The 17,775-nt window shown below is 47.0% G+C and overlaps 2 protein-coding genes across 9 annotated transcripts in view; both read right to left on the bottom strand.

Moving 5' to 3' along the window:
• Positions 1-303: 303 nt before the first annotated feature.
• LOC118503962 (malonate--CoA ligase ACSF3, mitochondrial) lies at positions 304-8,274 on the bottom strand. Its single transcript, XM_036037857.1, has 3 exons — positions 7,471-8,274; positions 2,423-2,515; positions 304-2,359 (listed from the first exon to the last, which is right to left on the bottom strand). The coding sequence occupies exons 1-3, from the start codon at positions 7,913-7,915 to the stop codon at positions 825-827; spliced, it is 2,073 nt and encodes a 690-aa protein (XP_035893750.1). The 5' UTR covers positions 7,916-8,274; the 3' UTR covers positions 304-824.
• Positions 8,275-9,057: 783 nt separating this feature from the next.
• The window catches only part of LOC118503958 (serine/threonine-protein kinase Genghis Khan), a 54,211-nt gene continuing 45,493 nt past the window's right edge, over positions 9,058-17,775 (bottom strand). For 7 of the 8 annotated variants that reach the window (XM_036037845.1, XM_036037850.1, XM_036037851.1 and 4 more), the window contains 12 exons: positions 16,653-17,081; positions 16,488-16,583; positions 15,715-16,417; positions 15,535-15,633; positions 15,348-15,458; positions 15,086-15,271; positions 14,927-15,017; positions 14,696-14,846; positions 14,555-14,627; positions 14,369-14,493; positions 14,184-14,305; positions 9,058-12,272 (listed from right to left, as the gene is read on the bottom strand). In XM_036037845.1, the coding sequence (XP_035893738.1) occupies positions 14,186-14,305; positions 14,369-14,493; positions 14,555-14,627; positions 14,696-14,846; positions 14,927-15,017; positions 15,086-15,271; positions 15,348-15,458; positions 15,535-15,633; positions 15,715-16,417; positions 16,488-16,583; positions 16,653-17,081 (2,184 nt within the window). In that variant the 3' untranslated portion in view covers positions 9,058-12,272; positions 14,184-14,185. Of the gene's footprint in view, positions 12,273-14,179; positions 14,306-14,368; positions 14,494-14,554; positions 14,628-14,695; positions 14,847-14,926; positions 15,018-15,085; positions 15,272-15,347; positions 15,459-15,534; positions 15,634-15,714; positions 16,418-16,487; positions 16,584-16,652; positions 17,082-17,775 lie in introns of all 8 variants that reach the window. The other variant, XM_036037849.1, reaches the window with a different exon arrangement.

Below are 17,775 nucleotides of genomic sequence, written 5' to 3'. Positions count from 1 at the left end.
CAAATGTGACAGCTGACAGGGTTGCCAGCAGAGAGGGGTTTGAATTTTTGAAAATTAAATCGTTGAGCTGAAGCGATTTGGAATTTTTGGTGAGGAAAAGAACAAAAAAAAAATTTAATATCAATATTGAACTGTTCCGTAATATTGAACTGTATCAATATTGAACTGTTCGCGGTTGGAATTGGAGAAAAAAAAGGTCAAAATAATTGTTATTACGCAACTGGAAACGAAAAGCAAAAGCTTTTATCGTAACCTCATCGATTTTCGGATATCTAAGATTCGAAGAATAAATGGCAATGAAAGTACACCATTAACGCTTGGGCATTATAATTCGTCAACAAATTTGGAACCTTGTTGTCAAAAACCTTAATTTTCAAATACGTTTCGTTCGTTTTCGCGGTTCACACCCGCTCGGTTCCGCAGAGTCCATTCCGCAGCCACACTAGCATAAACCGCCTCCAGTCTGAGGGCGCTCCCGAGACAACAACAAAAAAAACACAAAAATTCAATACAATGCATATGCTGTTGAGACAATAGTGTGCTTAACTGCACACATACACACACACACACACCCGGTTTCCGACGACGGAAAGCAGGAAAAGCGGAAAAGATACACTATCTGTACTGTGTGTGTGTGTGTGACTAGGCGCGATATTAATCACCGTGATCCTTCCCCGCCTTTTGCCTTACTTCCTCGTTCACGCGATGATGCAGCCGGTTCCGGTATAAGTATGTGTGTGCGTGTGTGCGTGTGTTTAAATACGTTTCTGTATGTTTGCGCGATCCCCTTTCGATAACGGGCTACACCACATCCTGGACCCACTTTAGGGCTTGTCAACGTTCTGTGGCTCTGTGCTGGGGCTCGGTGTCGCACCGTACAGCTGCTCCACCAGTTCCCGCTTGTTGATCTTGCCCATGGCATTGCGCGGTATTTCCTCCACTATTCGCACCTCCTTCGGAATGGCTTGCTTCGGAAGCTTCTGTTCCAGCCACACGAGCAGCTTCGGAATGCTGAACGCGTCGGCCGTCTGCTGGTCGCGCAAACTGATCACGGCCACCACCCGCTGGCCCCAGGTCTCGTCCGGCAAACCCAGCACCGCCACATCGCTCGTGTCCGGATGTTCGTGCAGGGCCGTTTCAATCTCGAGCGCCGACAGCTTGAAGCCACCGGATTTGATAATGTCTACCGAGGTGCGGCCAAGGATGCGTATCGTGCCGTGCTCGTACCGTGCCGTATCACCCGTCCGGAACCAACCTTCCGCATCGAACTCGGATGCCGTTTCCTGTGGTTTCTGCCAGTAGCTACGAAACACCGACCGTCCCTTCACGTACAGTGCCCCGGCAATGGAATCCTCGGGGACAGTGGACCCTGCTGGCGTGGATGCTGCCGCCGTCTGCCAAATGCCTTCATTTTCGCGACCTTCCAGCGTAAGCTGCCGGCCAGTTTCCGGTTCTACAATGCGCACACTAACCCCCGGTAATGGCATGCCGACGCATCCCTGCCTTCTGCTTCTCCATTCACCATCCTGCAGGTATGGGTTCGAAATGGCCATACCGATTTCCGTCATGCCGTAGCGCTCCAGCAACCGGTGTCCGGTTATTTCGTTCCAGCGGTCAAAAATGTTGCCGGGCAGTGGCGCCGAACCGGAAATCATCAGCCGAATCTTATTCTTGCAGTGTGTCTTCACGTAGTCACACATCCGAGCATTCTTGCCAAACACACTGTCGTACTCGCGGATCAGCAGCCCGTACATCGTCGGTACGCCCATGAACACGTTCACCCGCTCCTTGGTGGTCATGTTCACGTTCAGCAGATAGCTCCACACGCTGCTACTGTCGAACTTCGGTAGCATCACACACTTCGCGCCAACAGCCAGCGGCAGGTTGAGTGCATTGATCGTACCGTGCACGTGATTCAGTGGAAGCGTGTGCAGCACGGAATCGCTCGCGCTTACCTGCCACGCATGGGACAGGGCACGCAGCTGTGCGTCGAGATTGGCGTAGCTAAGCACGACGCCCTTCGGTTTGCCCGTCGTGCCGGAAGTGTACAGGATCAACGCATCGGCATCGCGATAGAACTCCCCGTTCAGGGCACTTTCCACCACGAGCGTATCGTTCAGCTGGAGCAGATTTTCTCTGCGCGGATCCAGGTACGAAACATCGGCCTGTGTGTCGGCGCTGGATTGACCGTTCGCATTGAGCAGCTCGTGATTGACCACCAGCAATGGTTTCTGTAGCTTGGCGGCCAACGGTTCTGCTAGCGGAAGAAACTCCGGCGTCGTTAGCAGCAGTGCTGCATCCGAATCTTTGATGTAGTACTCGAGCAGATCGGCCGGATATTTTGCGTTCAAGGGGACGGCTGCGAGGAAGAGGGTAAACGATTCATAAGCTAGTAATGACATTTACAAACTGCGCGCCTTACCGACTTGTCCCGAAAACCAGCATGCCCACTGGCTGATCACGTAAGTAATATTGTTGGGGCAAAGGAATGCCACACGGGACTGGGAAGCACTACCTGTGGAGGAAACGAATAAATAAAAAAGACATTAAATCATGCATGGGAGTTCATTTAACAGTCGCCTTACTATTTTCCACAAATTTATCTTTTTAGCAGCTATAAAAATGCTACCATCGTTTTCGAATCTTATTAATGCATTCCTTTCCCAGAACGGAACACCTTTTTTGCCTCTTCTACAACAGGCACACATTAGCTGTTCGGAGCAAATCGAAAGTTTGTTCACCATTCACTTAGCACTGGAGCGTTAAATGGTGATTTGCTTGACGACGATCGATGGCGAAAATGAAATACATAAAGTGCAGGGATTTACCAGCCATTTTTTGTCACCACAATCCTCTCAATCTTCTGATAGTCAGTTCGACGGTTTGAATATAATTATTGTGTATCGGTTCAGATGTATTTCTCTGTGTAGAATATTTACAAGAACTTTTCCGATTGATAATTTTCTTCTTCTTCTTCTTCTTCATTGGCACTACAACCTCGAGAGGTCTCGGACTGCCATTTCTGGCTTTCTGTGACTTGATTTTACCCGTAGAAAAGTAGTCAGCCCTGTTTACGGGAAGGCGGTCTGGTTGGGATTTAAACCCCGGTCCTGTCGTGTGTAGACCGGCGCCGTTATCGCCTCGGCCACTGGACCGCGAACATTCTCTAGAATATTTTAATGATGAAAATGAAGAAAAGTGGAGACTTCATAGCGTTCTTGCTCTACAGCTAGGTCCTGGATCCTAGACCAATCGCCATAGCAACTCTCAAGCAGATCCTTGATAAGATCAACTTCTTGAAATGGGTCATTCAAGTAAGCTTAGCCATGGAAATAAGTAATGCAATGCCTCTCCCCGTAATCAGGACTGACTACCTTTCTACGGGAAAAATCAAGTCACAGAAAGCCAGAAATGGCAGGCCGAAACCTTTCGAGGTTAAAGCACCATGGAAGAAAGAAGAAGAAGTGACTAAAATTGGGAGAATTAGAATTATTTCAACATTCCTTTGCAGGCCAGATTGAAATGACTCGGGCCGTATGTTTGACATGTCTGTTGTAGAACATGTGATGGTAGGGTCAACCCGAACGCGACTCTGGGGCTATCCGTGAAAAGAGTCGTATGACCCATCACTAGTAATGGGTCTGTGTCCCACAACGAGCCCGGAAGAATATTCTCCTCTGCTATTGCTTCCTCCGGTTTTTAAAGGTCCATATCGATTATCATATAGCAAATACGCACAATGAAGAATGCCATTTGATAGACGCTGAACTCATACTAACTTACTTACTTAATACGCGCTACAACCGCTTTGCGGTCTTGATCTGTTGAAACAATCCTCGATACTGCTCACGATCCAGCGCCTTCGTCTGCCAATCCATTATCCCGGCCGTTCTGGCGGACGCATCTCCATCTCAATTTGGGCCTACCACGCCTCCTCTGTCCGTGTGGACGGCCTAAAAGGACTTTACGGGCTGGGTCGTCCGGTGTCATTCTCATGACGTGACCACCCCCCACCGGAGCCTGGCTAGTCTAATTCACTGCACGATGGTAAGATCATCGTACAGCTTGTAGAGCTTGTTATTGTAGTGGCTCCTCCATTGTCTTTCCACACATACACGGGGCCAAAAATCCTTCTGAGCATCTTCCTCTCGAATGCGCGGCTGAGAGGGCTTCCTCAGTTTTGGACAGAGTTCATGTCTCTGAAGCGTATGTGAGTAAAGGGACTATAAAAGTTCTGAACAATCCCAGCTTCGTCTATCGCAATAGGTATTTAGAGTGGAGAAGTTTCCTCAAGCTGTAGTATGACCGGTGAGCTGAACCATGAGCTGAACTCTTGGCTGGACTTATTGGTTCTGGTTATGCTACGATGCCTTGTTTTCTATCGAGCATCTATGATGAGGTTTCTATCGAGCAAACCTATCCAGCAATAGAACTGCAGTTCGCTTAACCGACAAATCAGTACGGAAAGACAGCCCGGTTGGGATTCGATACAGTGCCCTGTTGTGTCGAAAACCAGACCAGAGCAGGTAAGGTATCTTTCAGAGAAGCGACACTTCCTCTATTTTATGGGCCCAAAATGGCCACATGATCGTCAGAAACAAGAAAGAAAATTAAGCGGCAGTAGTAGCATAGAACGTTTAAAACTAAAAAAAAAATCGGCACCATTCAATCCTCACAAGAAAACCCCTGCAATTTGTTGGATTGGCATTGGTGCCAACCAAAACAAACCTCAAACACATCTTGTACGCACTTACACAAGAAAAGGGCGATGTGAAAGAAAAAGCCCCCCCACTAAACAACACTGCAACACTGTGCAAAAGAAGGAATGCCAAGCGATGCGAACCGGGACGGCGGCAGGTTATCGCATTACTTCGTTGGCCACCGACATTCTGGTAGGAAGGCGAGCGATAGGAAAGTCGCTGTTTTGACGCTGCCGGCTTTTAACCGCGGGACCGTGAAAACCGAAGTCGTCAATGAGCCGACCAAGCCAGCTATCACATTCTACGCCGCTGCGGGGCGCAACTGCTCAGGAGGGAACTTTAAAAATAATCTGCACGGCGTACACCCACCCACACGATGATTGTGCTCGTGGCTGTCAACGATCCGGTGCCTGATGACGCCGGCGTTGGTCGTGCGACAGCAATAATCACGGGAATAGGGCACCGACACACACACACACCCGCCATACCCGCGCCCTATCACGTACATCTTATCGGTACGGAATCAAAACAAGAGTGATTGTCTGCTTGACCTGATGAAGAAGCGATTTCAGCCATCGAGCGCTCCCTGTAGTCGCTTGTTTACAAATGCAATCCTTATTAGTACATTCGCATTTACGAGTTCGCTTTGGCTTAACTCTCAGGGGTCTCCAAAATTTGAGAAGCAGTGTAAAGAATCATATAGCTAATTTAACTTTTAATAACCACTCTGTATATACGCTGTCCAGAAATTCTCTTTAAGGTGTCCCAGGTTTAGAGGCCAAACGACTTCTTAGGTCATGCCTGCCTTTTCTGGGTTACTAGACTTATTGATACCACGATTGGACGGGATTTGAACTCCGATCCTGCACTATGAAGACTGGCGTTGTTGTCTAGCACCGTTCTGCCTCTATTATGCTCCTCTACTGATGGCAATATCCAATAGTTTAAAGACTTCAATACTCCAGACGAAATGATCATCAAGCTGGGTTATCTAATTTACTCATTCCATCCATCCGATCCTAACCTATCCGAATATAGTGAACTTTTTCTAGGGTGTACACCGCCAAGAGTGCTATTTATCTGTATCTTCTATTATTTATCGGGAAACTTCCAATTTACAGAATAAATAAAAGGGAAAAATAGCACATCATAGTAGGCTTCAACCGTATCGTTACATAGATACGCAATGCAACTATGATGGGATTTGTACACTTTAGCAGAGGTATAGAGGGATTTAATTCTTCACGATACGGCAAATCTTGGAGAAAATGGCGGAGCAGCAGCTCCACTTTTACCATTTCTTCATTGATTTTAAAGCCGCATATGACAGCATAGCCAGGGTAAAACTGTACGACGCAATGAGTTCTTTAGGAATCCCGGCCAAGCTTACTAGGCTTGTAAGAATGACTTGAATGTGGATGGGGGGCCTTTTGCTACCATAAAAGGGCTTGCGCCAGGGAGATGGGCTTGCCTGTCTCCTTTTCAACCTGGCGCTAGAGAGAGCCATCCACGACTCGGAGGTGGAAACTTCGGGGACCATCTTCTATAAGTCAATCCCAGATCCTGGCATACGCTGACTCACATAGACATCATTGGTTTGAGGCTCTCCTATGCTAGAAGCTTACCAAAGGATCGAGTGAGCGGCAGTAAACCTCGGGATGGAGGTAACGTGCAAGGGTGCTGGCTGCCAACCGGTCATACTACAGCCTGATGAAACTTCTCCACTCTAAATACCTGTCACGACGGACGAAGCCGGGATTGAACAGAACATTTATAGTCCCAGTACTCACATACGCCTCTGAGACATGGACTCTGTACAAAACTGACGAAGCCCTCTTAGCCGCGCGTTCGAGAGGAAGATGCTCAGAAGGATTTTTGGCCCCGTGTATGTTTGGAAGGACAATAGAGGAGCCGCTACAATGATTGCGCCCTGGTATAATTGTACAATTGTGCACAACTCCACAACTGCCACTTTCAATTGGCTCTTTTTAAATGGAAAAGGTGACTTCAATGTATCAAATGTAACATCATTGCAACAAGAGCTGGTTATTTGACACTGGGTAATACGATCGCTCCAGGCGGGGATCAAATATTTGGAGACCATTCACCTGGACTGCAAAACAGGAATTGCAATTAATTCATCAACATTGAGCCATTCCGGGCTATGTCAACACGCTTTGAATACTTCCCCGATCGGGTCAGTGATCGTTTGAAGTGGCTTGCTCTGATCCCACTCTCTAGCCTGAAACGAAAAACGACAAGTCATTTGAACGACCTTCAGAGCGCGCGGAGATCGAGCATGAAGTTGGTAAACAACCGTTTTCTCGTAGATCGGTCCCACCGGCTTCAAGGTTCAAGGTGACGAAAACGTCACATACAACGCACAGCACAACGAACGAACACGATCGATGTGGGCCACAACGTCGAATACGGTGAAAAGGTGCACCGCTAGATGATATCTCGTTGTTTTGGTTCTAACCCGAACCGGATGCGCAAATATCTCAACTTTGTGCAAAACACTTGTACTATTTCTGTGCCGTTTTTCTCCGTGTTGTCTCACAACACTTGCCTTCCCTCTACTGGCGCCATCCTTCGAGCGGGTCATCGTCGGCCCGTGCAACCATCTCGGGGCGGCCTTGGATGTGTGTCATGTTTCCAAAAAAAGAGATTCCCCCTACCTAATGCATTCAAACGTACGCACCTCGCTAACCCTCGTATGGAAAACAAGAATTGCATCATGCTCTGGTCCAGTATGGACAGTGGAACTTACCGCAACATTTCGATATCTGAGCTGCGAGTCGTTTAACGGCTTCGTATAGCTGGATGAAGCTAAAATCTCCTGCCTGGTCACGGATGGCTGCCTTCTCGCCGTACAGCAACGCCCGCTTAAACGGTGGCACAATCAACTGTCGGGACACCTCCTGGTCGTACAGCTTGGTCAACCGGCGGAGCAGATCCGCATGTACCGCTTCCGGATCGAGCGGTGGACGATCGCCATCGTCAAAGTCTTTGGTCGCCGGCTTACGGTTGTCGGCCTGGGACGTGTAGCTGCGTGCCCCCACACGGGACGTTTCCGGCCGTAAGCGAAGCAGGTACAGATGATTCAGCCAGGAAGATGACACACTGTACCGGGGACGCGTAAGAGTGCTGGCTGTCGAACCGAGCGTATCGGTGGCCACCTCCAGGCAACGCCTGGCAACCATGAATTTCGTCATGTTGAAGGCGATGCTAGTAATGATGCACAGCTAGCACCGTTCTCCGCTGTTTTCACTGCTCCTATCCCGTGCCTCGCCTGTGCTCGAACTCTGTTCTTCTGCGGTGCAGCAGTTGTTATGAAATGCGTTTTCACTCCGGATTGTAATGGAAAATGTTCACTCGCTCGGCACTATATGCCACCATGAATAAGCACTGAACGTTTCGGAGGTGGATTTGTGTGGAAGGTTAAACACAGTGCTAACGAATTGATATCAAAGACCCGTTTCTTTGCTTTTTGCCCGCGGCCGACGAAAAACACGTTCGCAGTGCCGACTCGATTTATTTTGAAGACTCTGCGTGCACGGTGCCAGGGAAAGGTTGGTTCACGTGCAACATTTTGACAGCTGCAAGTGACAGCTGCCGAGCAAATTCGAAATTTTCGAATAAGCTGTTTGAATTGGGCGTTACTCGAAGTACAACAGATTTATGCAAGATAAACATTTTTCTTATGCTTTTTACATCGTTACAAAATTTCTATCCGGACTAAATATTCCACACCAACACTGTCAGGCTGTGCTTGATGAATAAATAAATAAATAAATAAACATTCAGTAGTTCGTGGGTAGATCACAGTAAAATGTAAAATGATTCAACGGATACTGATGACCGCCGGGGTGTTGTTGAAATCGTTCAAAACTGCGTCGTCTATCAAATTCGGATAAAAATTAGAATCGAAGTAAACAGACATGTTGAGATGCCGCACTTATAAGCACGCCAGTACTTTCGCTGCGGGAACAGGACTTAAACAACATTCTTAAATCTTCAGTAATCTTTCAGAAACAAACATTCATATAAATTTGGAACGCACGGCATCTCCTAGTCTGCGTTTGCCCATGCTTGAAAGTGATTTCTTAGGCAGAATACGAAACGGAGCAGAGCGAGCTCGTTTGCGTAAGTGGAGTCGATCCTTCGAGGCCTCATGTATCGGGTGTCCTGATGAACGCCTAGCAAGACCTAGTATCCTAAAGCTTAGTGATAAAAAGATAAATGAGAATTTTAAAAGCAAAATAACATGGCACCAGGTGAGTATAAGTGTTGCTCCAAAGTTCTCAATTCAAAAGCGTAGTACACAATCGAAAAAAAAGAACACACTCCAACCGAATTTCAATCTGTTTGGCTCGTTTTGTTATTTTAGTTTTGTAACCGCGCATCCACACCGTTTCTTCGCCGTGCTACTGCTTAAGGACATTACCATACTTGAGTGAGTTGTTCCTGTTATTCGTTCTCATTCGTTGCTGTTTTGTATCAATTCGCATATCGCTTTGGGAGAGCATGCATGTGTCAACGCTGCTGCTGTGGGGCTGTATCGTCGTATATGTCCGCTTGATTTTTTTCCCCTTCGCACAACTGTACACTTAAAGCACACACATACGCACAACAGCGCCCAATCTGGCTTAAGTGTATAAGACCTGGTTTAGTTCTTTTCAAGTTAATCCTTTATCTTTACAACGCTTTTCTTCACCAGCTAATTTGACTCTTTCTTCCATCTCTATCTCTCTCTCTCTTTCCGCTTTTACACTCTCGTCTCGAAGAACAGAAAGAAACCTTACTATCGCCAGCCGATCCGAATGTGTAGAGCCCCTTATAACCTTTCATCTGTTTCCCCCGGGGGCGGCTCACACATTTCAAACTACACTACGCACATAAATAACCACAAATCGTTTTTGAGAGCGGGTGAGCGCGCGATTTTTAGTTTTCCGTTTTGCTGGTGTTACAGTTAAATAAATAAAACGAAAAAAAAAAACATTTTTAACTATTAAAAACAAAGCTAAAAAGGAAAATTTAAAAGAAATGGCGTCTCTTCAATTTGTAAGTTTGTAAGTCTTGAGAGAGTAAACTCAATCGACCGAATTCCGCTACACCACCACAGAAGCATCAATCGTTACGGGGGCCGCATTAAGAAGAGTATTTAAAATAAAACCACAAACAGGCGAGTTAAAATTTACGATAAAAAGCCGTCCGGATGAGAGATGGGGGCGGTTCTCGTTTCATTAGGTTCCCCCGACAGCCCGATAGCCTTCGTTTCAAAGTCGCGTAGTAAACCTTAGAGTGTAAACGTTGTTAGCTAATGTATGCCATCGCGCGTGAACTGTATATAATGGATGATCGATAGTTTAAACGTCCGTTAGTGAGCCACCGTTCAAGACACAACGCTACCTTCTCCCGATATGCTCATGCTCGTGTTTCAGGCGCCCGCCTTTTCGCGTCCCGTCGCGCGTTTGCCGTCGGTGCTGTCCGTTGTTGCGGTGCGACGTTATACACATTATGCAACAAAAGTGCAGTATTAATCTGCACTGAAAATACTAAATATTGTCCTCATAGTTTCATCATTTTTTTCTCTCTCTCTCCCTCTCTTACTCTTCCTGTTAGCCCACATTTACGCAATAAGGACACGTGCGTGTTTGCGACCGCGCGTCCTCCTCACCACGGAACGGTCCGTGTCCTCTTCCCCGGGGGCTTGACTTTCGTTACTAATTTTGTATGCAATGTAAACATGTTCTGAAGGTGGTATATGTATAATTTGATTTCATTTTGTCATTTTTTGTTTGTTTGTTTGTATATTGACACCTTTTTTTGCCGCTCGTGTTACGCCCTACGCGTTTTATCGTGCTTCGCGAAGGAGGAGAGCAGCGAGCGTACAATTTTATTCTTACCGCTTAATTCTGCAACGGCTACTTTTGGAAGCACCATCTGTGTGTGGGTAGTTGTGTGTGTGTGTGTTTCTGTAATATATTTAGCCCCCTTAATAAGACATTTGTTTGGTTTGCGAGTAGTGTTCCGTGCCACTAGTAATTTGGCAAACGTTGCCGTGCATGCGCACGCGCGTGTGTGTGTGTGTTTGCGATCCTTCACAACGGGATCAAACCTGCTAATGGCGCAATGTACAATGGTAATAGCGTATGTGTGTGATTTAAGAAAGCAGCACAGAACAGATTTAGTACGATAAAGGGTAAGGGATATATTGCTATGCCACAACACTCGAAACGCGTTTCGCTGTTTTCGAAATTCGATGAAGTTTAACACGAGTTGATAAAACATTAGTGAACGTCGTCGTCGATAAGGGGGAGAGTAAACGTGTGAGATGAACAAGAACTGTACCAGTTAGAGTATGAGAATGTGCTTTGCGTAATGTTCCTTAGCGCGTGTTATTCTAAACCGGATCGGCTGTAGAGAACCGATCCGTTCCTACCGATCCTGCGTTGTTTTTACAGCACGTATGTATGCATAATGGTATCTCTAGGAATGAATATCAAATACTATATTACTCGGCAGGAATACATGGCGTAATTTTATAGAGCGTATAGATATAGGGACAAAACGTACACTAGGCGACTATCGTTTTAGCTTTGCTTCACATCATTAAATTCCTAAACATTGTAATGGTAATGAATTCCACCCCCCCCTCCCCGTCTATCAACTCTACCTTTTCTTACAAACGTTGTATAGCACATACACACACACGCGCGCACACACACGCACGTAAACGGAACACAGCTGTATTACTACAACACCACCACCATCACCCACCACAGCAAAACGGAGGTTGCTCTTGCTTTTTCGATTACCAATCACATGCCCCGAGCCCCATTTTCATTTGTAAGTTTGTTCGTTTAATCGACTTTACTGGTGCCGTCGTGACAACCCGTCCCGAAGAGGTCGGTCCCAGAGCTCAGCCTCTGCCCATAATTGATACTTTGTTTCCTGACACATTTCTTTTGTTTAGTTTGTAAGAGAAGAGAACTAAAAAAACGAAGAAAGTATATCTAGTAAGTTTAGGTAGTAAGTAGAGAGATAGACCAGAGGAAGAGATCATCGATCATTTACACTTAGCACCTCATCCTATGGGGTAGAACAAAAAAAAGGGAGAGGAGGAAAGCAAAACAATAGCGGGCTGTTGCTGGACCCACCGTGGGTTTAAAATGAAATGATATCTTCACACACACACAAGTACACTTCACCTCTACAATGTCGTTGTGTATCGTTGGGCCAGCATAAAGTCCCCCCCCCCCCCCCCTAATTTCTGATGAAAATGATGAAAACCTCTTTTTGGTGGGCGAAGAAACAAAAAAACTCGATGTAACGATATATGGCGCATTTCACATGAGAAACATTAACACAACAAAACGATTTAAAAAAAAAAAAAACAATAAAGAACTCTTAGTCCGCTAGGTGCCGTCCGCCCGGTCCGATTCGCTGCGATCCGTATGGCGCGAAGCTGTGGGTGGTTGTTGGGTGGGCCCCTTCAAGCAAAACGATCGTCCGCTGTGTTCCAGCGTGGAGCGAATGGTTAGCAATTTGGTGAAATATTTCAGGAAACTGTAACGAAACACATACATACACAGAACAGCAATTAAAAACAAAAAATCATCAGCATTTTCTGAGGAGTGATTAATTAAACAATTGAAAAAAAGCTTAGTAGAGCTATACACAGTAGTGATGGGCAATCGGAATCGGATCCAGTTCCGGTAACGATTCCGGATCCCGTTCCGGAATTGAATTTTTACTTGTTTATTAATATTCATTACTATTTTTAAAGAAATGCAAGAAAAATACAAACTGATGATTTTTGGCTGACGAAATAATGCCGTTTAATCGCAATTTGAAATTGTGCCTTTAGAAAAATAAAAAAACAGGTTGCGACACACCCGATCAAGATCTGCTCCACTCTTCTACTACTCCTTGGTTCGATACCTCCATTGGGCTTCTGCTGCTCAACATCTGGCCCGCTTGGATTCCGTCCAGCGCAAATTCTCCCGGTTTGCTTTGCGCTGCTGGAGGGTTAAAATGGATTATGACGCTCGGTGTGCGCTTTACGCGCATCGAGACGTAAAGCCAGCTTAATTGCAACGGCCAGAGACTATTTGTTGCGGGACTTTTGGACTGAAGGACTGGGCTGAAGACGTTTCAGTTGCCTACGATCCCTTTCGCCGTATGTAGCGTGAATATAATTTAATCAGTAATCGTCAACAACCGGACACGCCCTGCGCTGCGCTTTTGAAATGTATTCGAACCGTCCGTCCTTCTAACCGTTAAGTTTTTTAACTATTAAGTGCTTGATGCAGGCTTTATGTAAGCCTTCACCTTCGTTGAGTTTTAATATAGTAAACGATATTACAACAGTTCAACATTATCATTTTAGCCTAACTTTTCAAATGGAAAAAAACTGCTTAGTTGATTATCTTTCAGAATTTCATTTCATTTTTATGAATATCAAAATATATAAAAGAAAAATAAACTGATATTATGTTACGTTAAGGACGATTCTAGCTTTCTCGTTAATTTGGAACGTGACTTTGTTCGAATGATGATTTGTTCGAAGCAAAATGTTCAATAAAAGATAAATTGTTATAGGAGACTAGTGAAATACGTTGATATCCCGGGTGGTTCGGTTGCAAAGGGATAGCTGCGCTGGTCTTCACACCGAAAGTCTAGTCTGAGCCGTACGCAGGCCTGACTATCCTGCTATGGAAGTAAAACTAAGTCAAGGAAACCAAAATGGACGGCCAAGGCCTAACGTGGTTGTAGCGGCAAAGAAATACGGGCCAGGTGTTGAGCAGCGGAAGCCCACCATACAATGGAGGTATCGATCCAAGGAGCAGTAGAGCTTCTTGATCGGGTCAAGCAAACCTATCGGCTGGTTACTCTTGTTGACGACGATTTCAAGCTGTTTTTTCCATTTTTCTATAGGCACAATTTCAAAAGTGCAATAAAACGGCAATATTCATTCAACCAAAAATCATCAGTTTGTATTTTTCAAGCATTTTTTTTTAAATAATAGTATAAAATGTGAATAAACAAGTAAAAATTCAATTCCGCAACCGGATCCGGAATCAGGAACCTACTGTTCGGAATCGATCCCAAAAAATTTGGAGCGCTCCGGAATCGATTCCGACCAAACCATCATTTTGCCCATCACTAACTAATACACAGCTTTTATCAGTTACAGGGTTTCTCAGGCCAGTTTTCAATATTCCGACACTATATGTACTTATATACTGTTTATACTACTTGGTTCGCTTGGTTTGATGTGCAATTCCCGTATAATTTCAATAAACTCCAAGGCTAAAGTCTAAATAGATGCTCAGTGTGTCTGGGGGGTGGGTGGCATCTATTCACACTTTAGTCCAATGTTGGTTGGAACTGGAGCATCCTTTCAATCGTCTGCTGGTTGTCCTGTCCATTGGAATCTCTCCCCTCACTTTCCTTGTTTCCCCCTTTCTTACCTACCATTATGAGTCGTAGCTTGAACTTAACCGATCGTTCGTCGGGGAGGGTGGCGTTGATACCGAGCTGGAATTGTTGCTCGCCACACTTTGCCGTGATTCCGATTGCATATCAGCGACCGACACCTGTTAAATGTGGACGGGGGATGTTATGCAAATTCAATGGAATAAGCAACGGTCGGGCCATACCTTAAGAACGTCATGTAGGGAGGACATGCTGCCCAACGGACTAGGTGAACGTGGTAACGATGGAGGCTGATCGCGTGGCCGGGCCGGAGCCGTACGCTTTGCACCCGGCAGAGAGTTGTTCGATCCTGTTTCGAAGATATTCTGCGTTAATACCACCAGAGGAAACTTACCGCCAATTATGCTTACCATTCAACTGATGGATCATGGATGGACGAGGAGGTGCACGGGGTGGTGGCGGTGCATGACGCATCGTTGAAATCTGCGCAATAATAAAACAAAGATTAATTAGCTAGAGCGAAGCAGGAGCACAAAAAAGCACACCATTACCCGTTGCTGTTGCGTGCTCTGGTCGGCCGTCTCGATCGTCGTTGGTAGATCGAGCAACCGCTGCTTCTGAATGCCATCTCCCGGGCCCATGTGCGAGATATGGTTGAAGTTGGTAGGTGCAGAGATAAGCTTCGAGCGACGATCGGTGCTCCTGTGAGGGCGAAATCGTGATTACATTACATGCTTGCACAGCTACGACAGAAGGGGTGAGAACAGAACGGAATGCCTTACGTGCGAATCGTTCGGTTGGGTTCGCGTAACGAGAATCGTTTCGATTTTAGACGACCATCACGATCACATGGGGAAAGATTGAGCAATTCTCCTGCAATGGGAAGGCAATTTGAGGTCACAGGAAGGTAAACGAAAGTGCCTACGGAAAGGGTTACTTACTCGTGTGCATGTTCGCCAGGTAAACGACGTGGACGCTATCGTTGAGATAGGTCAACGTAAGGCTGCCATTGTTCATCAGTGGACGGGAACGTTTTAAACCAATTGACTGCACCCATTCGGCGGTCTGCGTGTTGAAGATGTCCAGATGGGTTTCCGAGTAGACTAGTAGATGGCCGTCACAGTAGGCTGGATAGGACGACAGGAAGCTCAAATTAGAATAACATTCCATTTTAGTAACACCGACCACACAAATAACACTTACTGATATGCTTCGGGACAGCCGGATACATGATTTCACGGTCGCGCGATTTACGCCCCTGCAGATCGACGTAGATCGCGAGCGTTTGAAACACGAGCAAGTATTCACCGTGCACTAGGGAGAACAATGGAAAGAAAGAGAATTCTTAAAGCCGCCCAACGAACCCAACACACAATCAGCAATCGCTTACCATTGCCTCCGTGACCGGACTGAATTTCAATCACACGCCACGCATCAACGCCGGAAAAGTTAAGGAAATTGTTCAGTTGATTTTCCGGGTGCACCAAAGCTGTGGGGGAGACAAGACAAGCAGATTGAAAAGCTGACCAACCCTCCCGAAGCCTTCTCGCTCTCGTTCGCCCATACGTACGCATTGCTTTGGCCGCACCCTGCAGGCAGTACGCGGTGAATCCACTCTGATGTCCAACGGCCAACCGCATGTCGGATAGCACCTGCAAGCTCTGCACCGGGTACGCGACCGTAAACTCGCACATCTTGTGATGCCGGCTGCGGTCCCGGTTCACCAAGTACACCACAATCTGGGACGTGTTTTGGCGCTTCAGCGCTAGCACAATGCAAAACACGGGCTGCGGGCCGCGCTCGATAATGCCGGTGCAGGCCGTGATGCAGTTCTTCGACTCTGCCACCTTGATCCACTCGACATCGACCGTCTCGAGCGCACGGATCGGTAACAGCCGCAGATGGCGCTGCTTGCCGCACAGTATCACCAGCAGCTGTTCCTCGGCGATGTACCACAGCTGGTACACCTTCTTGCTTTCGCCGATCCGTGCGATCTGGCTGCGGTCGAGATCGAGACAGAACAGTCCATCCTCCGTACCGAGCAGTATCCTTTCCGGGTCGATAATGAGCGCGCTCAGTGCGTTACGGATCGCCGACACGGTGCTGTCGAGCACTTCGCGCACCCGGAACATGGCCGTGTTCGGGAGATTGTTTCGCTTCAGGATGCGGTGCAGTTCGCTCAGTGCCACGACCCATTTCGCCTTTTCCGACTCGGTGTCCGCCAGCATCAGCGTTTGCAGTGATGGGCCACCGTCTAGCAGCGATGTTGTAATCTACACCGAAACCAAGAAAGAAATTACCATCACGTTCATCTTGCTGCATGCTGCCGGGCTCTAAACTCACTCTAAATATGCACGGTACGTCCTTCTTCGTTGCGTGAATGACATCACTTTCACGCACACCGGAAACCGTAAACTCGGGATCACGCATATCCAACACCTGCAATCAAATTGCACGCCATTAACTTCACCCCACCGGAAAAGAGCAACTTGCACACGCTTCTCTTACCTGTGTAACGTGCACACTCGGCAGTGCACTGCGATCGGCGGAGATATCGTACAGGAACAGCTTGAAATCACACACTACGACAAACTGGCGCACCCAGCCACGCTTCACGCCACCCAGCTTGGGCACCTTCACGTAACCTTCGTACGCCGTGCCGATGCCACGCGTCGGATCAATCCCGAGCGGTCGTTTCGTCTGGTCGGACGGAACCGGACATTGGGTCGGTACCTTCGGGCAGCAGATCATGTGGCAGGCGAACCCGCACAGCTCGCACACCACACCCTGGCGCGTTAGGCCCACCATTAGCGAGGTGCAGTGATTGCATTTGGTTGGGCTGGAGAAGGTGCGCACCAGGAACTGATGTACCTTCGCCTTCTGTTGCCGATGGGGATGCAGGTCCTGCTGATGGGACATCATTACGCTGTGCATGCTCTGTGTTGAAGAAAAAGAAATTGGCATTACTATAGATGCGCTTCTGGCGCAGTTCTACTAGCAGTCTTTGCAGGATCTGCTTGAACCTTGTACTCTAGAGTTGTTGGTCTTAAGCAACGGCTCTGGAGGTCCTACTTTGAACTTCGTTGTATTGACTTTCTGCTCTGGATCTTCAGCTGGGGACTTCCCGCAGAAGAGTTATTATTTTTGAGCTCCAGACCTGGACCTTCTGCTCTGGACCTCCTTTGCTGGACCTTCTACTCTAGAGTTGTTGGTCTTAAGCAACGACTCTGAAAGTTCTACTTTAGACCTCGTTGTATCGACTTTCTGCTCTGGATCTTCAGCGAGAGGAATTCCCGCTCAAGAGTTATTATTTTTGAGCTCCAGACCTGGACCTTCTGCTCTGGACCTTCTACTCTAGAGTTGTTGGTCTTAAGCAACTGCTCTAGAGGTCCTACTTTGGACCTAGTTGTATTGCCTTTCTGCTCTGGATCTTCAGCCACGGACTTCCCACTCAAGAGCTATTATTTTTGAGCTCCAGACCTGGACCTTCTGCTCTGGACCTCCTTTTCTGGACCTTCTACTGTAGAGTTGTTGGTCTTAAGCAACGGCTCTGGAGGTCCTACTTTGGACCTAGTTGTATTGCCTTTCTGCTCTGGATCTTCAGCCACGGACTTCCCACTCAAGAGCTATT

This window comes from Anopheles stephensi, chromosome 2 (assembly GCF_013141755.1).
Source record: "Anopheles stephensi strain Indian chromosome 2, UCI_ANSTEP_V1.0, whole genome shotgun sequence".
Classification (NCBI taxonomy): domain Eukaryota; kingdom Metazoa; phylum Arthropoda; class Insecta; order Diptera; family Culicidae; genus Anopheles; species Anopheles stephensi.
The sequence above is the reverse complement of the archived record's forward strand: the minus strand, read 5'-3'. Positions and strand labels throughout refer to the sequence as shown.

What these genes read in the sequence shown, in the direction of transcription:
- LOC118503962 (XM_036037857.1), bottom strand. Translation starts at nt 7,915, where the DNA reads ATGACGAAATTCATGGTTGCCAGGCGTTGCCTGGAGGTGGCCACCGAT. An exon ending in TCAGATATCGAAATGTTGCG is followed by an intron (nt 2,516 to 7,470) that starts GTAAGTTCCACT and finishes TTTCCTCCACAG; the next exon opens with GTAGTGCTTCCCAGTCCCGT. An exon ending in CTGGTTTTCGGGACAAGTCG is followed by an intron (nt 2,360 to 2,422) that starts GTAAGGCGCGCA and finishes TCTTCCTCGCAG; the next exon opens with CCGTCCCCTTGAACGCAAAA.